This window comes from Zygosaccharomyces rouxii (genome assembly GCF_000026365.1).
Source record: "Zygosaccharomyces rouxii strain CBS732 chromosome E complete sequence".
Classification (NCBI taxonomy): domain Eukaryota; kingdom Fungi; phylum Ascomycota; class Saccharomycetes; order Saccharomycetales; family Saccharomycetaceae; genus Zygosaccharomyces; species Zygosaccharomyces rouxii.
Genome location: NC_012994.1, coordinates 840,075 through 863,548, shown reverse-complemented (window position 1 = coordinate 863,548; position 23,474 = coordinate 840,075). Strand labels below are relative to the sequence as shown.

Below are 23,474 nucleotides of genomic sequence, written 5' to 3'. Positions count from 1 at the left end.
TATTGTTTACGTTTAACTATACCCTATAATATGAATATTAATATTCTAAACTATATAAAAGATAGCGCCATGTTTAGTACAAGTCTTTGTGAGCTTCCTTGATCGCGTCAGCACCCTTCTCACCAATGGCGTATACAGAGTTCTGAATACGACAGTCTGGGATAACTGGGATAACAGAGGCATCAATCACACGTAATCCCTTGACCCCATGCACCTTTAATGATGAATCGACCACACCTTGCTCACTACTCTTAGACAAACGAGCAGTACCACAAGGGTGGAACGCGGTTTGAACACGGTCTAAAATTTGTTTCCTCATTTCTTTGTCATCATCCAATGGCATTTCCCATGGGTACTCACCGACGACAATGTCCTTAAACCCTTTACCTTTGGTCAACACGTCGTAAGAAAACCTGATACCTTCTCTCATGGCGATGATATCTAACTCATCGGCAAAGAAGTTCAAGTTGATGTTCGGTTGTACAAGTGGGTCCGCGCTGTTCAACTTGACTTCACCTGGTTCAGAAATTGGACGAACCAAATCGACCACCACACTAGTGTAACAACCCTCTTTTGGAGTTGGATAATGCCATTGGAAAGCACTACCAAACATACTCACAAAGTCTAATTCGAAGTGAGGTTGGCCTTCAGGGCAGAATGGGTCCTTGCCGCCGTTGGCCTTTTTGGCTTGGAGGTAGTGAGGATCTTTCTCTAAATATTCGTCAATACGTGGGAAACCAACTAATTCAAGTAATCCCGAACCAACAGGACCGGTGGATTTCTTCTTGTACTGTTCCACTGCAGCAGTGTGTGCGGGACCTTCACGCAACAAGTGATCGTCCATACCAAAACCATCTTTTACGTGCAATACAAATGGGACACCTGGATGGTCTAACAAGTGTTGACCAACATGGGGATTCTCAACAATAACATCGATACCATGTGTCTCTAATTCCTTCTTTGGGCCAACTCCTGAAAGCATTAATAGTTTAGGACTTTCAAAAACACCTTGGGCAACAATGACTTCGCGCTTGGCATAATAGCTGTGTTCCTCTCCAGATGGCTTAATGATGGTGACACCCTTGGCAACCTTGTCAGCGGCATCGATGATGACTTTTTTGGAGTGGACTTGGGATAAAATGGTGATATTTGGCTTCTCCTTCAGGAAGTAGACACTACTGGAACGCACACCGTGGTAGATGGAGTCCACACAATGTGTCAGACCAATCATCTCACCATCATAAATATTTTCGCTCATTGGAAGATCTCTTGACTTCCAGGCTTCGATTATTTTTTCACGAAAAGGAGCTAATTCATCCACTAATTCAGCATGAGAGATTGGAAGAGGACCGCCACCACCAATCTTCTTGAGTTCTTCGGGGTAAAGCTTCAAGTCATCATGGTAAGTGGCACTCTTTCTCAAATAAGGTACCAAGGGGTCCCAAGTCCATTCTTCACCACCGAATTCTTCCCATCTGTCGAACGTGGGCTTGCAACCGGGAATCCAACTGAAGTAGTTCAAGGAAGAACTACCACCGAGGGCCTTACCACGAGTGTTGGGTTTCTCGATACGTTCATAGTCGTCACGCTTAACCATTGTGGTCTTGTAAGCCCAGTCGTACTTAGAGCCACGTAATTCCATAGCGTTGGATGGGGTTTTGATATCTTCAATCTCCTGTGAATTGCCCACACCAGCTTCAACAACCAAGATTCTTACATCCGGGTTCTCAGCAAGCCTACCGGCCACAACATTACCGGCGGTACCACCACCAACAATAATGAAATCATAGTCGTAATCAGTCTTTTTTTTTTTTTTTTGTACTGTTTTGTTTAGTATTCTCTTTTGTTTCTATTTATTTGATGATGATAAGTTCAAAGAAACCTATGATTCCCAACTACTGGTCAAAACATGTATCCCCTTTATAGCTTTCCTTTATTTGGTTTTTCAAGTGCATTTGGGCGGCGGAATAGGCGGGAAGATTGGTCAATGATGTAGGGCGGTGATTACCCTTTTGGGTAAGGGCGGTTACGGAAAAAGACACCGACCCGCAATCGGAAGTAGAAGGGAACTGAATCTAGAGAAAGCGAATAGCGGTACTGCCCCATATTCTTTGGTCAGTAAGGAGAATGAATTGAACATTGCTCTTTGTTTTGTTTTTTTTTTTTTTTTTTTTTTTTTTTGGTCCCTCGAAAGAGCTCAGGGCTAGTTGCTCTCCGCAAAGCCGCCTTAAGAGCTCATCCGCCTCCGCACATACAACAATTGGCAAGCCAATAGTATAGACAAGATTTTTTGGCCTCTTGGCTCCCCTTGCGTCTTATCAAATTTTCGATCGCAAATATACAATTGTGGTTTTTCGTGACTATTAAACAGAAGAGAATTTCTCTTACTCCGGTATTGCCGATAGATTCATGAGATCGAGGACCAGCTATATAACAGATTGTCTGGGAATAGCGCCTTCTTCTTCATCTTTCTCTATAAGAAAATCGATAACAACAATGTCACCTGCAAACTACTCAGTTCCACTCTACACTACTTCCAATGGGTGCCCTGTTAGGGACCCAAATGCTATGCTCAAGATGGGTAAGTTTGGTCCCACTCTTCTCCAGGACCACCACTTGATTGATCTTATTGCGCATTTCGATCGTGAGAGGATCCCTGAGCGTGTTGCTCATGCTAAGGGATCTGGTGCTCATGGGTACCTAGAAGTCACCGACGATGTTTCTGATATAGTTAGCGCAGATTTCTTGAATGGTATTGGAAAAAAGACACCCCTCTTCCTTCGTTTCTCTACTGTCGGTGGTGAAAAAGGTACTGCCGATTCTGCTCGTGATCCCCGTGGGTTCGCTATCAAGTTTTATACTCAAGAAGGTGTCATTGACTGGGTCAATATCAACAGTCCTATCTTCTTCATTAGAAATGGTGTCCAATTTCCATACTTGGTCCATACTCAGAAGGCTAGGGATCCCAAAACCAACTTAAAGGATCCTAATATGTTTTGGGATTTCTTGTTGAACAACCCAGAGTCTGTTCATAATACCATGTTTGTGTTCTCTGACCGTGGTACTCCTTTCTCATACAGACACATGCATGGGTACTCGGCCCATACTTACAAGTGGGTTAATAAAGAGGGTAAATTTCACTATGTCCAAGTCCACCTCCTCACCGATCAGGGTATTAAGAATTTGAATAATGAAGAAGCACACGCTTTAGAAGCTGATGATCCTGATCATGCGGGCCGTGACTTGTACGAGTCCATCGAGGGCGGGGAATATCCCTCCTGGACAATTTACATTCAGACAATGACTGCCGAGCAAGCTGAACAAGCAGATTTTAGTGTGTTCGATCTGACCAAGACCTGGCCCCAGAAAGAGTATCCATTGAGGAGAGTTGCCAAATTGGTGCTAGACAGAAATCCTGAAAACTACTTCGCCGAAGTCGAGCAATCTGCTTTCAGCCCTGCGAACACCGTTCCAGGCATTGAACCTTCCGCAGATCCCGTCTTGCAGGCAAGATTGTTCTCCTACGCTGACACACAACGTTACCGTTTGGGGCCCAACTTTAACCAGTTACCCGTCAACCGCCCTCTACAGGCTTACTGTCCTTTCCAAAGAGATGGTCCGGGTCGTACGGACGGAAATTATGGTGCAGTCCCCAACTACCCTAGCTCTTTTGAACCACTAAATTACAGAGCTGATGCTTCTAACAATGAAGCACATGAGAAGTGGGTTGGTGAGGCAACATCTTTCCACTGGGGAGCTACAGAGAAAGATTATGAGCAACCAAGAATTTTCTGGGAACTATTCAAGAACACCGGCCAACAGGATGCGTTCATTCATAATGTAACAGAGAATGTCAAGGCCACAAGACCCGATGTTCAGAAACGTGTTCTGGAATTATTCTCAAAAATCAATCCTGAAATCTCTGAACTTATGTCCCATTCTCTTGAAACCAAGGCCAAGAGAACCTAAGTACTGGCCATTATTTATTATTTAGTATGCTTTTATTAGTATTCTTATTATTCTTATTGCAATATGTATAGGATAATGGTTGTCTGTTTGTGTTAGCCTCATATTACTGCTGTTATTTTTTAGTATCTCTTTTAGCGTATCTTGTTGGAAATATTCAAATTGGTTCTACTATTATTTTTGTCTAAACCGCCAACATATTTCTCATGCAAATTCCTGGGAGACAGTAGTAATTTTTAGTTAGAAAGGTTTGAGTAATTTTCTTCAAAACTTGTAAGTGTTGTCTTATCTGTCTTATAATACTTTTCTTTCTTCGAGTTGCTATTGCATCGTCACTTTGACTGCGGATAGAATATCCGCGTATCCGCTATACGTTGTTACAACGACATGGTCTTGTAAATTTTTGAAAAAAAAATTTGTAGTATATTTCCTAGGAGAATTTACCAACAATGAATTCCTGTATGATTTTGAAATGGTCTTCAGTAGTCCCATAGATGTGCTTCAGGTGTTGAATAAATCATTCTGGATGAAATGGGGAATGATTTCTTCTGGTTCAGAATAGAGCACAGAGTTTATCCCAATCTTACTCTTTGGACTCTAACTGATTTGAGGAAATATCCAAAAGTATCATGAACGGTTTCCAGGGGGCTTCTTCCTTATCCAGTTGATCTGTAACTAACATTAGAAAAGCCTTGATCGTCCCAGGTACCCTCTCAAAAAGGCACGTCAAAAGAGAAGAGAATACAATGAAAGGCAATGATTACTAGCAGAATTTTAGCATATGGAAGCTCATGAGTATCAAAACTTAACTGAAAAACACAAGTTCCTTCACATTTTCAGGATATCAGACTCCGTGTCAATAGATGCTCTTGCTCTTAAAGAGCTCGAGACATGGGGGCAATTCTATGCCTGCTAAAAGAAAAGTACTTTTGAATTATATTCAAGAGCTGGAAAAGTTTGTTAGACTATGCCATTCATGTTTTGTCCGTTTATTTTGTTCTTTGAGTGATATAATTTTGGCAATAATGGTTGAACGAATGGGAAAATGGATTCCCAACTGAATAACAATATTGAAAAACTATTCTTAAAATGCTTTCTTCTTTCAGCTAATTACTGTCAGCATTTATCCCTTTGGGATGACCAGCACCGTGTTTTCAATAAGAAACACAGCTCTTCTTTCTCTTAACAATTAGCAATATAAAAGAACCAAAGGATGAGAAGTTGGGAAGAAGTTGGTGTCATTTAATGGTGGTAAAGCATCTCATTCTGTTTACGTGAAGAGCCTTGGAGTTCTCTGGGTTTATTGGGTATCCTAGGCAAATGCGGCAAATCTTCTTGAGACTTTTGTTCCCCACCAAAATAACACATGGAATCATTCAAAACAGGTTAAACCGTTCTCAAACCTATACCAATCTCTATGGTGCTATTCTATTTTCATTCGTTGTCTACTTACAAACGTCGAGAAATTTTACTTCCATGGTATTCATACATCATGCAGTAATCCATGAACTAGGGTCATCTTTCAAAGCACATGAATTGTTAGTCATGTTCTTTGGTAGAATTTACTTGTCTTTTCCATCTATTCAGTTAAGTACGAAATTGACAAACTCAAGGTGTGGAAAAAAGAACAGGGGTGGCTCACATTATTCAACCTGAGAAAAAAACTCTTCTTCGTCCACATCCCACAACGTTTATTGGTAGCATCAGAGTACCTCTCCTGGGGTAAAGGTTTCCTTCAGAATTTTAGGAGAATTACCTTTAAATCGTTTCTTCTCAGGTATTAATATCCAGCAGTTAATTTGCTGAATGTAGGGCTAGAAATGATTTTAAGTGTGGTGCTAGGAGTCCGTGATTATAGATCACCATAAATCGGCAGAGTTTCCTGAGGTTGCTGTTCCTTCCCATGGAATAGTCCCTCCATTTTCAATTGGAGATGATATGACTTACTTTTTTCGAGTCATATGATAAGTTATCGTCTTAACGCTGCTTTGGAGAGGACGAAATGGCTATTTTGTCTTCACAGAGATTCCGAATCTGGCGAATGGGCGAGATGGACGGATTTTTTTCCGTTTGTGCAAGGAATGTTTCGTTTAAGAAAAGCTTGAAAAGACTGCCAGTGAGTGTCTGTCAAGGTAAAAATCAAACTCCGTCTCCTAGCAGCATAATTGCCGTATCATAAATTAGCTCAAGAAATGGAGCCCGCCATATTATTGACACAGGAGGTGGCTGCAAGGAAAATGAGGTGAAAAAGTTAGTAGGAAGTTTAGTGGATTTACTTGAAAATTCATTAATATGTTTAAGCTGATGGATTTTATCTCAGGGGAACTATCCCGTCTTCGCCAGACAAATGCTTCCTGAAAAATGTTTTCATGCCCTGTAAAAACAGTTTTGCAACACTTGTCTAAGCACAAGATTGTTTATCCACGAATAACTTCATTCAAAATCCGAAGTTCGCTTTTCCTTATGTACTGTTAAAAGGATTTACACAATATCCAAGGTGCTATGTCGTTCGCCTGTCTAATATTACAAAAAAAACAAATGGTGCATGGTCCAAAAGACGGCGTCGCTTTTTTTAGGATAGGTTGCGTAGAGTTACAAAAATGGTCTCTAGCGGGTTCGAACCGCTGATCCCCGCGTTATTAGCACGGTGCCTTAACCAACTGGGCCAAGAGACCTTTGTCTTAGGACGGTTTAAACTACGGAACGGTGTCACTCAAGTATCTCAAAGATGAGAATATTCTAATAAATCAAGGTTCAATTTATTTTCCGGTAATTGGACCTTGGCTCATTACACATAGACCCATTCTGAGCAACTGCTTAAGAACTTTTAAAAAAGGAAAAAGAGTTAGAAGACTGGTAACCTTTTCGACTTGCAGTGGCATTTTTCGCTCAATCTTATACGGATTCTTATTCTTCCCTCACATTTTTGTCAGGGCGGCAATCGGATCATGCCTACTATTATAGTTGGATATATTGCAAAAATGCAAATTTCAACTGCACCATAAAAGATTGCTTCAAAGTTTGCTCTAATTTATTTTCTCCCTCAACAAGACCCCAGTACAAAGAGTACGACCAAACTATCAGGCCGATGAATACTAAGAAGATCCCCGAAAAAGCCTCGACGGTTGCATCTTTTAAAAGTTCTTTGGAGAGGTTCATTTGGATTATTTGTTGATTGCTTTCACTTAAAATAATGAGGATAGTGAGGTGGTATGTGGGAGAGTCAATTTTAAACTGTCAAAGACTTCTGTCACCCACGAGGTATTCGAAAAATCAAGGATGAGTTTTTATTGTTTATCATGGGAATTGGAGAGATACCTTTCCCTCTGATATTCCTTCCTACTAAACATTATCAGTACGAAGCTTGTCTTAATTCTCAATGATAAGAAACATCTCGCTTTATTATCCAGATGATAATTAAAGTTTAACCAATATTCTACACTCTAGAAGATTAGGAACTTTTTATAGTTTCTATCTTCCAATATATGTCAATATGCGGGTCGTTCTTTTCGGACTTTGTGCTATTTAGGGAAACATTCCAGATCGAAGCTTGTCTTTTAGATTCATATGAGAGGCGTCAAAACAGTATCTTATGGTCCTTGAGAGTATAATGTACATTCATTGGGTAAGACATGTGGCGGGTACAAGAACTTGTAAATGTACTGACCCAAATGGCAATTTCATGATTTACAGAGGGGCCGTTGATCTGGAAATGAATATCATAAATTTTGAGGATGTACTCTCACCACTTCCTTTTGAGCTGGATTTTCATTGGATAACCTCAGAAGTTAGGTTGTATCAATGCTGTGGACACCGCCTCACAAGTAAGATCAGAATACATCCATAAAATTTATTATTAGCAGACTTTGAAAAAAAAAAATTTTTTTTTAGGATAAATGCCGACAGGAACATCTTTTAGTTAGGCTTTCTTCTTATCAAAGTGACATATGCAGCTAGTTGTTTTAATTCTAGTTCTTACTTCAGCTTTTAATGTTTTGGTCGTCTCCGATATGTTTCGTCTTCGCACATTAAGATCTGGGGATATAATCACAATGGAGGACGGCCCGCTGGACGATGCAAATGTGACAAATGAAAACAATAGGTTACGTATTAACAAGGATAAAACAGACCTCTACGCAGCGGTAGATGATGACCACCATTTGTTATTTGCTAACAACTCCTATGCCTCGGAAAAAACCGAAGGCTACTTTCAACAAACATCTAAGCATGTGGCTTCTTCACCATTTTCCATAAAAGATGGATATCTGAATTACAAAAATAGTAAGAAGTTTTACGCAGTTGCCGAGGATAATGGTTATACGTTGTATACAAGGGCGGCTGGTGGCGATGCCGTTGAAATTGTCCTCATGGTTGAGTCCATTGATGGCAAAGAAATTCCAGATTTTCCTTAAGATCCAATTATTTTCATTATTTTCCTTCTCAAAAAAAAGGAAAAAGAAAAAAACAAATAAACGCTAAAACTACTGATAGTTAGTAACTGCTAAGGGTTCTCAGTTTTATAACGTTCGTATGTCTGAATTTTATAAATGGGTGGGACAGTTTCCGGTATATTATGTTAATGATCATTACCCTCACTCGGGTACAAGCACAAACTTTTCACAAGGGGTGCTTTGATCGAGAAATAAAGATCAGGAGAACAAACAAATACGATGGTCGAACGAAAAGCTACTGTTCAATAAGCTACGATACTATATGATTAGAATGGTTGCATCATGAGAAGGTACTAATCATTCAGGTAATTAGTTTTGAGGCAGCCTCAGGTCCTTTACGTTGTCTTGTGTGGACATGGAGCTCTGACTACCCCACAGAAGTCTGCGTTTTAGAGATAAGTATTCTTAACTTCCAGGATATATTAAGAATTTGATTTCGATATATTTCAGTTTCAAGGTATTGAATATGCGCATTAGAGCCTAAGACACTGGTTTTTCCAAAATCATTTGCGAGTGACACCAGAGGTTTAGTAACACCAGAAAGCAATAAAGAAGAATAACGCAATAATTCTTGGAGGATTCCCCGATTTCATTGGATATACAAAAATCTTAGCCTAAAGATTATTCAAGAGTTTCTTCAACAGGTTCAGCAAGAATGAGCTTTTCCAATGATAAGAGGACAGTTTCAACAAACATGGGAAGTTTAGATAATGTGTGTGACAAGAGCATGGTGTTTTCAATGAAACAGTCCAATGAAACGACACGTTTTCCACATTTACAGCAGAATCATATCTAGGTATTTTTATAGTCAATTGGTGGTCGTCATAATTGAATTCTGAGATAATTGAACCATCCCGTGGAAATCATATTTTTTTATCATTGAATAAAGGTACTTGAATAAGAGTTTCGATTAAATCGTGCTTTCAGTACGGCCCTGATCTTCCATTTCATTGTTAACTCAATTCACATGCGGATTTCGCCAGTTTTCGAGGGTTCAGTTATCAACGGATAAATCAATTGCAAACATAAAGAGTACATCCTTACCGGGACGAAAGGAAGCTTAGCATAAAATATCAAAGTTTTTAAGCATAGTACGTCGAGGAGTGATTGACATAAGAGAACCTACTTTAGAGTACCCCACGCATATGAAGAGCCTGATGTAAATATCTCCAATGATTTGAAGTCTAACAAGGATAGCAGTATTTCAAGTGAACCATACATTACGCTATAAGCCTGGGCGTTACTACCCGCCGTACCAGTATGTTGCGTGGATGGTTTAGAACCAAGCAAATTGTAATTTTACTATGTGGGTTATTTCGAAAAGCCAACCGTAGACATAGAAACACAGTGTTCTACCTACATGGGATTATGCTCTTGCTCGTTTTAAGACCAGTTTGCTATGTTGTAATAGAGATAGGTTTGCCAAGACGATAGGTTGGTGCCGCAGAAACAGATATATGAGAGGAAAGAAATGACGGAAACATGGAAAACCAGTAGAATTTTTAAGAATTTAGTGTGACACGAAATATTCTATGGGAATCTCTTAGTGTCATTTATCATTCTATTGTGTTATCTAAAGTAATTATCTGGACTAATGAAGCTATTCACTTACCTATTCTTTATCAATTTGATGGCCATCGCAGAATCACGTTTCCTAGAAATAATCATATTAACGGGGTAGATGCTCCGGCTGTAAGATATAAAATAAACGAACCACAAGGTAACAACAGACGTTTGGTGCATTGTCGAAAGCTCCATAAGATATGGGTCTTTTGCTCTAGTGTCCGATCTGAGTAGCTTGTCCGATCACTGGTTTCCCCGCCTTCCAGTCTCTCAGATGCTGAGATAAGCGAGTTTGACAGAATTCTTTTTTTTTGCGGCGGCATCCATTCCGCTTCCCCGCACTCACATTTACTATAAGCCACCCCTCACCGTCAGCCTCTGTTGTCTCTTTTTTTCTGCTGCGTTTTACTGTTTTTGTATTTTCTACAACGCGTCTGCGGCGGTACGCTCTAATTCCAGTGGTTTTTCCGGAGTTGAGGTCCCCGGATTAATTTGTCACATTTTCTCCATGGTTTACCCTCCAGATGTGCGATATCCCCGCACGTCCGGCACTATGTCGTCGTCTTAAACGTCATTCTATCTGTGCTGCTCTTAATGGAAGAGACTAGCTGGTACATCATATATTGGGAATCTCTTGGGGGGGGAAACTGGTGGGGGGATAGCGGGGAACTGGCGGGGGGTGCGCGATATGAGGGAGCAGACAGCAAGCAAGGATAACTTCTGTTACGTTGGGCAACGCGTATTATGGGTGCCTGGACGTCATCATGATTTTTTTTTCTTCTTTTTGTTCTTCTCAATTCACTTCTGATAGAAGTTATAAAACGTCAGGATTCCAGTGAATATCGATGGTTGAGCTTTCCTGTTACCTACAATCCCACCTTCTAATTCACTTGGCAACAAGAATTACAAAAAATGCCTAGAATTATAGATGATTTAGAACCAGAGCCTAAAAAATGCGAACAGGAGTTTGTCGAGGATGTCAACAGCCCTGTGGAAGATAACAGCTCTGGGACCTCACCCACTGGCATTTCTCCGGCAGAAAAGTTTAGACAAGAATCCAGCTCTATACATACCGTCAACGGTAAGCGTGTTTTGCAAGAATATGAGGTATACGATAAGCTAGGTTACGAGTTTCCACAGTGGAAAAAATGGAGTATCGTTACCGTTATATTTGTGTGTCAACTATCGATGAACTTCAATGGTAGCGTTTACCCTCATGCACTATCGCTTATTTCCAAGGAATTTCATGTCAGTTCACAAGCTGCCAATACCTCTCAGATGATTTTTAAAGTGGCGTACGGTTTTGGTTGCGAATTGTGGGCACCTTGGTCGGAAGAATACGGTAGACGGAATATCATGCAACTAAGTTTATTTTTTACGAATATTTGGCAGATTCTTGGTGGTAAGGCTCCAAATTTTGGTACTATTATTGTGGCAAGATTCCTTGGTGGTATTTCTCAAGCAGGTGGTTCAGTGACTCTTGGTGTTGTCGCTGATATGTGGCAACCACAAGACCATGGCTACGCAGTTGCTTACGTGGTGCTGGCATCCGTTCTCGGCGCTGTCATTGGTCCTGTATTTGGTGGCTTAATGGAGGAGCATCTCTCTTGGCACTGGAATTTCTGGATCCAACTGATCTTTGGCGGTGTTACGCAGCTATTACATTTCTTTTTAGTTCCAGAAACTAGGGCTAGTGTGTTAACAGACAGAGAGGCCAAGCGTCGTCGTAAATCCGGTGAGGATCCAGAGATATATGGTCCTCATGAAGTGAAATCCCTTGATTTTAAAGAGATTATGCGTACCTGGTTACGTCCATTTTACATGTTTCTTTGTGAACCAATTGTGCTTTTCTGTTCATTACTTTCCGGTTTTGCTGACCACTTGATCTTTATCTGCAACCAATCTTTCACTCCCATCTTCAAACAATGGCACTTTTCTACAACGGCTTGTGGTCTGATCTTCATTACTTTGGTAGTTAGCTACGCTATTGCATACCCTCTCCACTTGATCGATATTTACTACATGAGAAAGAAAATGGACGAATTAATGCATAGTCCTAGGGGTCCAGAACGTCGTCTTTTGTTGTTGCTTTACCTCGCCCCGTTACTTTCTATTGGTCTTTTCGGTTTTGCATGGACGTCTATGGGGCCATCCTACACCCCATGGATTGCACCAGCTATTTTCAGTACTGTGATCGGTATTGCCAACTACAGTATTTACATGGCTACAATTGATTATATGGTGGCAGCATACGGTCCTTACGCATCTTCTGCAACAGGTGGCAACGGGTTAGCTCGTGATTTACTGGGTGGTATCGCAGCCATGTATGCAGGCCCTTTGTACAACAACATTGGCGGTAAGTTCCACTATCAATGGGCCAGTACGCTGTTGGGATGTCTATCCATTATTTGCAGTATCCCAATTTATATCTTTTACTGGAAAGGTCCACTTATCAGGAAGAAAAGTAAATTTGCTCAGGAAATCGCAAGATCTCTGGAAGATGAGATGGAGCATGTGCAGCCTGGCCACACTGATAAAACTATTAACGTTCAGAGCAATCCTAGTAAAGAAGTCTCTGACAAGGTTTAATGAAATGATATATTCTTTATACATAGAATTTCGGTTCTTTCTTAAAAAAACAAACAAACAAAATTGCATGTTTTCGTTTATAATGGCTGTTGTCTTGTTGGCTAGTGACAACCTTCTTATATTTGGACCGCTGTCGATCGAGAAGGTTCCGCTTAATTGGTATATTTTATGGTTATGTACTCCCGGCTCTTTTGAGGAAGAAAAAAGAAAATGCTTCCAACCAGATTCGAACTGATGATCTCCACATTACTAGTGTGGCGCCTTACCAACTTGGCCATAGAAGCTCGTATTCTCGGACGTGAGGACTCTAGAGATCTCATCAGATAGATAAGGTTTTCGAGATTGAAAGAAAAAAAAAAAAGATTATTCGGCAGAGCCTCTACATGTTGAAAACAACATGATATATCATCAAGGCATACCGCATAATGTTGATTTCGTGACACTAAAAGTACCTAAAAGCAGGCATATTTTCTTCTTTACAGCCCCATCATTACAAAATGTTCAACTGTCAGGTACCTTTATACCGTTAATCCTTAATTGTTATGCACTTCCTACGGATGTGGCTGCTACAAAGAAAATTTATTCCCAAGCTAAAAACCTATGTTTTCTCCTGTCCATACCATGATATACCTTGACCATAGATTTTCTCCCGCTGAATTTTGAAAAGCATTTACGGCGAAGCATTATGTGACGCTTTTTCGATACGTTAATGATCTCTGTGGTTTCACAAGGAAAGTTTGATCAGTGATACAGAAAACTAAGGTATCGAAAGTTCAAATTTTACTACTCTTCTCGCACATATTCTTTACCAAATGCTTTGTGACGTTTGATCTAGTATGGTCAACACTATCGTGTCCGTTAAGTATACAGGAAAGGTTTTACGATCGGAAAATAAAAACAATCCTACAGAAGATATTCCATTGCGTTACGACGATTCTTATATGTTTATCTGACTGAAACGGGTGCCGATGTATTTGAACTGGTAACTCTGCTTGTTAGATCTGCAGAACAGATCTTATATTTTCAAAAATATGCCATGTTATAACCTTTTGTCATTTAGCAGAGCTGCAGCACAGGAAGCTATAGTAGTAAATGGCCAAAGTAACTTCCACATCTATTATTGTTGACAGAAAGTTCTATCATAGGATTCCTTAGCTATTTCCGATCGGTAAATGTTTGAAATTAAACCTGTCTTCTATTTTTCTTTCCTTTTTTCCGTGGTCGTATGACAGATAAGGCTTTTACTACATTTTAGTATGAAAACATTCAAAGAATGGCTGTTATTGTTCGTTTGATATCCAAAGGTGTAAACTCTTTTGAACATGTCTTTCCTTTGGCCAAAATAACTGACAACTTTTTTGAAATGCACTTCAGATATTATTAGGCCTATGAGAAAACTTATACCTACAGTTTTTCCATAAATACATCACTGGAAATTGATTATGTCAGTGCTTTTTGCTTCTACTTTCAGTGGTTTTATAAAAAGTGGTTTTGTCATCATGTTTATTCAGACAGGTAGTTTTGGATCTGGACGATTCTTTCATGCTGCTATCAACGTCGGATTATTGATGATATACACTGTGGTCCCCCCTTGTTTTATACCTTGTGCTACGGTTTGGGATTCGCGTGCGCTACGTCCGTACTAACCTTTTTGTCCTTTGTTTGAATCTGTGGTATACATTCATGGTTCTATATCTAAATGATCACCTAAAGACCTTCCTCAATCGTCCTTTCCATCCTCAGCCATACGTATCGTCCTAATTTCTCGGTATATGTTCACTTACTACACCCACCAAATACCATTTAATCAAGGGCAAGTTCACGAAGGGTTAACCACAGACCTTGTAGTATACTGATGACTTCTAAGATCTAGTAAAATATTGGGTTCTCATTTTCATTTTCCTGAAATTTTTCTCAAGTGAAAAGTATACAAGCTTTTATAGCATCCCTATAGGTTGCAATATGAAATGGTACGATACTGTGTTCAGTGGCCATCCGGAATATTTCCTGCTTCGAATAGCAATGATACTAAAACAAAATTTCCATTAGCAAAATCAATGTTATAAATGAAGATGTTGCTTAATCCGACAGGGCTGATAGGTCTCAAGTTTTCCTGGAAACATTAGCGGTATGAACACAAAGAAAGGTAGAATAATCGTCTAGATCGTTTTTTTTATCAAAACTCAATCCCAATGAAAGATAGTATTTTAGCAGATCCAAATACTCATATCTACCATGCATTAGTGCCCATTTCGTAGAATATCTACTTTCGGAATAATACAGACTGGTGGTTTCTTTCAACAACTAAATTATTATACGAACTTGTGGATCAAAAAGTGGAAGACAAATAATTTAGTAGCATTAATTTTTGTCGAATGGATCATTTCATTTATTTCGAAAGAAGTTGTCGACTTAGAAGGTAGTATTCTTTTCGACTCTCGGTTTTTTTTTGTCCCCAAAAAAAACTAATTTAATTTATCGCACAGTTCATTTTCCTTGACCTGGCAGTTGCGTGGTCCCAAATGTTGTCCAGTGTTTGATGTTACTCGAAGTTTGCAATTTTAATACCACTCAGTTTGAGGTGCTGGATATATCAAAGCTCAACTAACTATTGATCTAACGGTTCTCGAACCATATGTGGTTATACAAATGTTAGTTGATGCCGGTTGAAATCTTTACCAAGTTCAGCTCTCTGTGCTCTTGGAACTTTTGTTTAATTTAAAACCAGCGTTAAGAGATGGCGTCCACATTTTTACCCTTGAGAACCCATGCGCTAACCCTGAAGGCGTTTCTAATCCAAATATATCAAGAGATCAGTTTATTTCATCAAAAGAGTAGTGTTTAACCAGAAGTTGGCATCTAATGAATCGACATAAACTTTCACCAGTTAATTATTATAAAAAGTCGTGGTGCATAGCTAACTTTTCACAATAACCATTGGTCAGTCACCTATTCTCAATTTAGCTGTTCTTTGGTTCTTCTCAAATTGAGGTGTCCCGTACGTAATCATCTCGAGTTAAAAGTGGTCTCAACTTACCACTATTTGTTGCTAGTTTTGGAAGATGTCAACGACTTAAATGGTGTTTTGGAAAATGATAGAGATAAAAAATATGAGCTTTATTAGTTTCATGGAATATATCTGAAACGCATTACGTAATCCGCGTACGGGTTGGAGGTGAAGATTTGATAATTGGTTATAGCGATAGAGTAAAGTACTGTTGGCCCACTTTTTAAGGTTATTCCTTGAATTGATTGATAGAAATGGGGATGTTATATGGCTGTTACCGAGGATAGCGATATCGGTGCCACATTTGGATCAGAGGAATGCAACATACTGCCAACAAGAGTGAATTGAACTTTTAAAATCTATCAACATCTACTAACATCTCCCCCAAATTCTTCATTTACCACTACAAATATTGAGAACGTGCGCATATTAGAAACGTTTCAGTAATAACAAAGGAATAAAGTATGGCAAATTTTAGTGGCATTTCTTAAATATTGAAAGCTACATTGTCATTTCGATTATATTTCTCTTGAAAACACACCTCGATCGCTTTGCTAGCAGGATGGCTGTCATGATGCCCCATTATACCATATATCTTTCACGGATTTATTGTGGCATTCCTATTTTACCTTCAAGTTTAGATTGCGAGTATTGCATTGGACCTTTCTATACCTTTTATGTGTGGGAAAGAACAATCTAACAAACTGACAACTCAAAGTTGAAGGAGAAATAACTATAGTAATGAATATGTGTGATAAGTTCACTACACAGAAAAGATAAGTATGATTTTCAACCGAGTGGGTGATGTGTCATACAGCTTTCACCACCAGGAAGTTGTAATAGTTGACAATTTGGCCGAGTGGTTAAGGCGAAAGATTAGAAATCTTTTGGGCTCTGCCCGCGCAGGTTCGAATCCTGCAGTTGTCGTTATTTTTTATCATCCTAAATGGTACTTCAAGTGAACATTTTGCCCAGACCCTCTAAGTTTGTTTGGTTTTACCATCGACTTACGCGAAACGACTTTACTGTATTATTTTGGGCTCCCTCTACTGGAAAAAAAATATTCGACTTTTCGGCTTTGAAAAGTCTGCTCAGTAGGAAACCGAGATGTTTAACAGCCGTTAAAGACAGAAAAATCCTCCACCAGAACTTTTGAAAAATTAATCACTGATCTCTCCATGATGATGGGGTCTTGGTCTTACTTCCTGGTTTTCCAAGAATTACGAGGTCTCTTGGCCCAGTTGGTTAAGGCACCGTGCTAATAACGCGGGGATCAGCGGTTCGAACCCGCTAGAGACCATTCTTTTTTACTTTGAGAATAATAATATTTTTTCTTTTCCTGTTTTGAAAAGTGATTGAGAGCAGTCGGGCGGTTGACAATATATCAAGCGTTTCCATGGGTGAAAGATATTTTATTTTCATGAACGAGATCGCTTTGTTTTTCGCAAGTGTTGCCAATGCCAGAAGAACAGCAGCTTCAGATAAACTTGTTGTGCTGTGAAATCTGGAAAGCCTAGTAGAAACTGATAGGTATGTGAACTCAATTTTTTCAATGGTGATTTCCTGAATTATGGTTCAATAATTAAACAAAGAATTTCGACAATTGTTGTTTCTAAAATCCGAAGGAACTTTAGCATATTTACCTTGAAATCCTCATTGCGAATCGTTATGTTCTTTCGAGACCAAACAGGGGAGTAATGCCATTCAGAAGATTGTAAAGGTTTAGAATCAGTACAAACAAGATTTGGCTGAATTGCGTTTATCAATGATATGATTCATTTGGACGAATAGAGTTGATTTGAATTACATGGTTAAAAGTCAAGAGCTGGCAAGTAATCTATTAAGGATATTTCGATGGTTTCTATGATTATTTCAGGGAAGGTTTGGCAAATGCATTTAGATGAAGGTTTCCTCAGTTATTACAAGGTCATTCCGGATTGATTTTCATATGGAATACAAATAAGGCCGATGGGGAAATAATAAGTCCTCGGAGACAATCGTAGAACGTTGGTTGCATCCCAAGAATTTAACCTGAAGACACAAGGCGTGAGGACGACGTGCCTAGATAGTATACGAAGTTATACTATTCTAGAAGCATTGGCTAGGTTGTCCTTCGGTCGTTCATCATGATATATTGTTTCCTAAGGCCTTAGGAAGAATAAAATTTTTCTTTTATCGCGCGTTAATAAGACCACTTCCAAAAAACAGAAGTTTGTTAAGGGTACACCGATGGTAATCGAAACCGTATCTTATCGGGACAGTTCAGCCGGCCTTTCGGAGAATCGAGGGGTCGCTAGTTAATCTTCGAAAATTCTGGCAGAAACAGGCAACCTGAAGACATTTAAGTCAAAAGGGCCACACTTGTGGAGTTAGAAGTAACTTGCAGGATCATGTCACAGTGTCGATCCAATGGCTCGTTGTGCTACGACATGATGACTTAGACAATTACTTAAGCAGACTAATAAGACTAACAAGCAAGGCTGACATGAAAATGTTCCTGTGAAGATCACATACTTGTCTTTTTTGTAACGTAGAACAGCACGTATTGGGAACAGAGAAGATAAGTGACACAGAGAGTATCCATTGTTCCTATTGTTTTTCCTCTGAGTTCATTGAGTATGGAATCACAAAGTTCATCTGAAGAACATGTGGTGGTTGACATCATAGATAAGGACAAGTCTGTTGAGGAGAATGCTGTGAAAGATAGTACCGAAATTAATGATCAAGAAAAAAAATATGCAGTCGTCAAATCGAAGGATACTGATGTTGTATTAAAATTTATGGAAGAGCATGACAGTGAAGTGCCGGAAATTACACCTGACCAAGAACGTACTCTGAGGAGAAAGGTGGCTTTAATTATTGTGGGGTTTACTTTCTTAATTGATTTGACTCTATATTCTGATAAGGCTGTGCTTTCATATGATTCTATCCTTGGTCTTTTTCAAGATACAGGGCTCACTCAAAACACGTACAATGATGCCAATACTCTCTTTTATGTCGGTTATCTTATTGGGCAGTTTAATTTGATATTTGTTCAAAAATTCTCGATTGGTAGGGTGGTAGCAATTATGACGGGGGTATGGACTATTGTTATTTTTTTGCATTGTACAGCCTATAACTATCAAGGAATAATTGCGTTGAGGTTTTTCTTGGGTTTCGTTGAATCAATTGCAGTTCCCACTTTGAATATCACAATGAATCAATTTCTGACACCGAGCGAAAAGAATTCATATGGACCTATATGGTATATTTCTTCTATGGGTGTTACTATACCTGTTGGATTTATCGCCTATGGGATTCTGTACGCAAAGTCTAATGTACCAACATGGAAACTGTTTACAATTATAATTGGTGGATGTACCTTCCTAATTACCATTTTAGTTTTTCTATGGTATCCAAATAATCCAGCTGATGCTAAGTTTTTAAGCACTAATGAGAAAGTATGGGTAATCAGAAGAGTTCAGAAGTCTAGTAGGGCCTCTATTGAACAAAAGGTTATAAAAAAATACCAAATAGTGGAGGCAGTGAAAGATCCAATAACTTGGTTATTTTTCCTTTTCTTTTTGACCCAACAGCTTGCCAACAATTTAGCTTATCAACAAAACTTGTTATTTGAAGGTCTTGGTCATATTACAAATTTGGATTCAACGTTAGTTTCTGTTGCCTCTGGTGGATTTGCTTCCGTTTGCTCTATCGTTGCGACTGTTTTTCTGCTTTACACCAAAGATTATACCGCCTTCTCGGTTGTGTTTTGGAGTATACCATCGTTTGCGTCTTCAATTGCCTTGACCACAATTCCGTGGGATAAAAGAATCGCTTTACTGGCCATGTTATGTGTTGCTTCCCCATTATTTGGTATACCTTGGATTCTCATGTTTAGTTGGAACACCACGAGTTGCAGTGGGTATACGAAGAGGATTACACGGAATGCAATCGTAATGATTGGTTATAGTATTTCAAACATCATCTCCCCTCAGATTTGGAGAGCGAAAGATGCTCCGCGTTATATTCCTGCATGGATAGTTCAAATTGTTCTTTCTTTTTTCTTTGCACCAATGCTTGCCTTAGTGGTTCGATACATATTAAAGAAAAGAAATGTTAGGAGATTAACAGATTTGAAGAGTAACAATGGATTAGTTGAGATAGATGGAGAAGCTGTAAAAGTCGACGTGGCCATGCTCGATCTAACAGACTTGGAAAATAAATCCTTTATATACCCTCTCTAGGGGTGTGGCGTCTGTTAGATCGGCTTCTATATGGATTAATTAATTTAATGACAACACTTTTTTCTTCTCAACCCGCAGAATGAAAGTGACATCAGAGACAGTAGACTAATACAAGACGACACAAAGGGTATTTTAGACAACTCCTAGTAGTATTTATAATTTGTGTACTTTATGACTTTAATTTTCTGTTGATATTATTACAATCTACAAGAATCAAAATTCAATCTTTTCGAGATATTCGCATATAAAGGGATCGCTTCGTGTTTATGATTAGGTAGTGATACGGAACATTAAGACAAAGCGGTGACAGATGAAAAGGTAGTAAGAGATAAGGAACCAAAAGTAAACAGATAGGGAGTTTTAATAAGTGAATAACGGTGGAATTAGAGGGAATAGATAAAGTTTAAAGATGATAAGAAGGGTCGAATTAGTGGGTGTTATAAAGGTTAGAAGAGTGTAGGAGGCATGGATAGAGAGATAAAAAATTAAAAGGGGACTCGGAGAGAGTTTTAGAGAGCCAAAGTGGGTTATATATAATCTTTAGGTGCACATTATACCCCTTTGTACAAGAACCGTTTGGGTCCGATGGGGTTGAGATGTGTTTTCTTTGAGGGTTACATGGAGTTGAATAGTGGAGGGATGAACTGGAAAAGTGGTACATTTTAAGATCTAGATATGATTTAGAGGTGTGAAAGTTAGTAGATAGAGGGTTAAGAGTGGTATACGAATTTTTTCTGGCGAGATAAAAAATGGAAGTGCGACTTAAATTAATTTTGGGGAGATATGAGAGTGACTACAAGATAAATTGGTGGTAAAAATGTATATATTTGATAAATAAGATGTGTGCTTTATTGAGGTCTGAGATGTTAAAGGCCCATATTGCGCACAGAGAGTGTCCGGACGGTGTCCGAGAGGCTTTTTCGGCTTATGAGTGGTACTTGTGGAGGGTTTTAGGGAGGATATAGAAGAAAGAGGGCCCTATTTATCGATATGTACCCTTGTCTTGAGAGAAGTAGGAGTATATTGGCTTGAAATCTGGAAAAGAGAAGTATCCACGTGATATTCATGTGACTACAGAGGAGTGTTGAGTGGCAGAATTTGCGGGATTGCGGGAACCCGAGGCTGCGATGTGGTGAAAAATAATCTTTTCTTGCAATGGGGAACACTGTAATGTATGTTAGAGAGTCAGTAGACGTCTTGATGTTCCAGTAGACCCCCAGTAACGGTATCAAATGTGTAGTTTTGCGGCCAAAGTCGGTGAAAAGTGATACTTGCGGGCATGAGACGGTATGCACCGGTAATCTGGGGCGTGGAAAAATGGTATGGGACGTTTTACTTGTGGGGGGAGATAGTTTGCGGGGTAGAGTAGGCGTGGACACACGGCTGTATAGCACGGCTGATGCGGCTTGTACAGATCGGGAAAATGTATCTGCATGGAACAGTGCGGCTGAGATGCAGGGCTATTACTATACCAGATCGGGTAAAGCCACGTGTAAGTCACGAGTGCCCAGTCAAAAAGAAACAAGGATGCCGCGGACGGCATATTTTATGAGTATGCATCGCCGCACCAGGCGCCACAGTGCCGCATGACACGCCACAGTGCCGTGGCACGCCATCTCACGTGTTCCCACGTGAATCACACGTGTGACTTTTCTCTAAAAATTTTTTCTTCGCTAAGACTCTCGCAAAGTGTCCTTAAAAGCGGTGTAAGAGAAAAAGTATTTCGGGCGGTGATAGGAAGACAACAGAGCGAGCGAGCAGAGACCAAAGTGAAATGTTTTTCTCGGCATGGGCAAGGGGACTGAGAGAGGTAGAAGTGACCGATGGAAAATCAAGGCGTAAGGAACTACATGCGAAAGCAAAAAAGAAGACAAGTCTGAAAGGATTTGGAAACTTTTCTGAGTAGGCTTGTGCGTTCGTAGGAGGGTTTTAGACGGAAGGCCGCGTCGAGCGGTGGAGAGAGTTACTGGGGAGATCGAGAGATCTGCTTGGGCTCTACACAGCGCTCGGCATGGGCGATGGACAGATAGGTTTTTTTAGGTGGAGGAGTCCTAGTAGTAGTAGCGGCGTTCTGTCGTGAGGCGAACGGGTTTAGTACAGCTGACCTTGGTCCTAGCTTGAACAGACCCATCGAGGACGTTGTTTTTATGAACTCCTCGGTCGGGCAGTGAAGGATTTGGTGGATTACTAGCCGATGGCAATGTAGTCGTTGTTTCTCTCGAAAGAGAGAGACACACCGAAAACTAATAGGGGGAATGCTCTGTTGAATAGCCGGCGGCGAGTTCTTTGTCGCTGTGATTCTTCTGGAGTAACCCTCTCTCAGGCGGGGGGATATTAAACCTTGTTCCGTGAAACACCGGGGAAGTGTTTAGTGGAACCCAGTCGGAGGAACTCAAAGAGTGCTATGGGAGGAGTGTATGGAGCGATAAGCTTGGGTAACACCTTGCTTTTCTGTTCCTACACCGCAGCTTCGTTTTTTTTTTTTTTTTTAACGAGCTGTTGTTTTATCCAAGATCTATCTGCGAAAGGAGAGTGGGGGTATTGGAGTGTTCTCTTTTCGGGAGCACTTTGATCTTCTGCTTTTCCTTAACACGATAGTTATCTGGTTGATCCTGCCAGTAGTCATATGCTTGTCTCAAAGATTAAGCCATGCATGTCTAAGTATAAGCAATTTATACAGTGAAACTGCGAATGGCTCATTAAATCAGTTATCGTTTATTTGATAGTTCCTTTACTACATGGTATAACTGTGGTAATTCTAGAGCTAATACATGCTTAAAATCTCGACCTTTCGGAAGAGATGTATTTATTAGATAAAAAATCAACGTCTTCGGACTCCTTGATGATTCATAATAACTTTTCGAATCGCATGGCCTTGTGCTGGCGATGGTTCATTCAAATTTCTGCCCTATCAACTTTCGATGGTAGGATAGTGGCCTACCATGGTTTCAACGGGTAACGGGGAATAAGGGTTCGATTCCGGAGAGGGAGCCTGAGAAACGGCTACCACATCCAAGGAAGGCAGCAGGCGCGCAAATTACCCAATCCTGACACAGGGAGGTAGTGACAATAAATAACGATACAGGGCCCTTACGGGTCTTGTAATTGGAATGAGTACAATGTAAATACCTTAACGAGGAACAATTGGAGGGCAAGTCTGGTGCCAGCAGCCGCGGTAATTCCAGCTCCAATAGCGTATATTAAAGTTGTTGCAGTTAAAAAGCTCGTAGTTGAACTTTGGGCCTGGTCGGCCGGTCCGGATTTTTCCGCGTACTGGTTTTTCCGACCGGGCCTTTCCTTCTGGCTAGCCCTGGGTCCTTGTGGCCCTTGGTGAACCAGGACTTTTACTTTGAAAAAATTAGAGTGTTCAAAGCAGGCGTATTGCTCGAATATATTAGCATGGAATAATAGAATAGGACGTTTGGTTCTATTTTGTTGGTTTCTAGGACCATCGTAATGATTAATAGGGACGGTCGGGGGCATCAGTATTCAGTTGTCAGAGGTGAAATTCTTGGATTTACTGAAGACTAACTACTGCGAAAGCATTTGCCAAGGACGTTTTCATTAATCAAGAACGAAAGTTAGGGGATCGAAGATGATCAGATACCGTCGTAGTCTTAACCATAAACTATGCCGACTAGGGATCGGGTGGTGTTTTTTTACTGACCCACT

General features: G+C 40.0%; 6 protein-coding genes and 5 non-coding genes across 11 annotated transcripts in view; 8 read left to right on the top strand and 3 right to left on the bottom strand.

Moving 5' to 3' along the window:
• Positions 1-73: 73 nt before the first annotated feature.
• Positions 74-1,642, bottom strand: ZYRO0E10340g (GMC family oxidoreductase; the record flags this gene model as incomplete). The annotated part of the gene is made up of 1 exon (XM_002499324.1): positions 74-1,642. The coding sequence occupies one exon, from the start codon at positions 1,640-1,642 to the stop codon at positions 74-76; it is 1,569 nt and encodes a 522-aa protein (XP_002499369.1).
• A 767-nt stretch (positions 1,643-2,409) lies between these two features.
• Positions 2,410-3,969, top strand: ZYRO0E10318g (uncharacterized protein; the record flags this gene model as incomplete). The annotated part of the gene is made up of 1 exon (XM_002499323.1): positions 2,410-3,969. One exon carries the CDS (start codon positions 2,410-2,412, stop codon positions 3,967-3,969), a length of 1,560 nt encoding a protein of 519 aa, XP_002499368.1.
• A 1,317-nt stretch (positions 3,970-5,286) lies between these two features.
• ZYRO0E10296g (uncharacterized protein) lies at positions 5,287-5,622 on the top strand (the record flags this gene model as incomplete). Its single annotated transcript, XM_002499322.1, has 1 exon — positions 5,287-5,622. One exon carries the CDS (start codon positions 5,287-5,289, stop codon positions 5,620-5,622), a length of 336 nt encoding a protein of 111 aa, XP_002499367.1.
• Positions 5,623-6,567: 945 nt separating this feature from the next.
• Positions 6,568-6,641, bottom strand: ZYRO0E10274r. Its single transcript has one exon. It is a non-coding gene; the product is annotated as a tRNA-Ile (tRNA).
• Positions 6,642-7,913: 1,272 nt separating this feature from the next.
• ZYRO0E10252g (uncharacterized protein) lies at positions 7,914-8,378 on the top strand (the record flags this gene model as incomplete). The annotated part of the gene is made up of 1 exon (XM_002499321.1): positions 7,914-8,378. One exon carries the CDS (start codon positions 7,914-7,916, stop codon positions 8,376-8,378), a length of 465 nt encoding a protein of 154 aa, XP_002499366.1.
• A 2,514-nt stretch (positions 8,379-10,892) lies between these two features.
• On the top strand, positions 10,893-12,569 carry ZYRO0E10230g (uncharacterized protein; the record flags this gene model as incomplete). The annotated part of the gene is made up of 1 exon (XM_002499320.1): positions 10,893-12,569. The coding sequence occupies one exon, from the start codon at positions 10,893-10,895 to the stop codon at positions 12,567-12,569; it is 1,677 nt and encodes a 558-aa protein (XP_002499365.1).
• A 211-nt stretch (positions 12,570-12,780) lies between these two features.
• ZYRO0E10208r lies at positions 12,781-12,853 on the bottom strand. Its single transcript has one exon. It is a non-coding gene; the product is annotated as a tRNA-Thr (tRNA).
• Positions 12,854-16,421: 3,568 nt separating this feature from the next.
• ZYRO0E10186r lies at positions 16,422-16,503 on the top strand. The gene has a single exon. It is a non-coding gene; the product is annotated as a tRNA-Ser (tRNA).
• Positions 16,504-16,802: 299 nt separating this feature from the next.
• Positions 16,803-16,876, top strand: ZYRO0E10164r. Its single transcript has one exon. It is a non-coding gene; the product is annotated as a tRNA-Ile (tRNA).
• A 1,318-nt stretch (positions 16,877-18,194) lies between these two features.
• YCT1 (Yct1p) lies at positions 18,195-19,802 on the top strand (the record flags this gene model as incomplete). The annotated part of the gene is made up of 1 exon (XM_002499319.1): positions 18,195-19,802. The coding sequence occupies one exon, from the start codon at positions 18,195-18,197 to the stop codon at positions 19,800-19,802; it is 1,608 nt and encodes a 535-aa protein (XP_002499364.1).
• A 2,599-nt stretch (positions 19,803-22,401) lies between these two features.
• ZYRO0E10134r overlaps positions 22,402-23,474 on the top strand; it is a 1,803-nt gene continuing 730 nt past the window's right edge. The window contains exon 1 of the ribosomal RNA XR_002648424.1: positions 22,402-23,474. This exon is cut by the window's right edge and continues 730 nt beyond it. This is a non-coding gene — a ribosomal RNA (ribosomal RNA).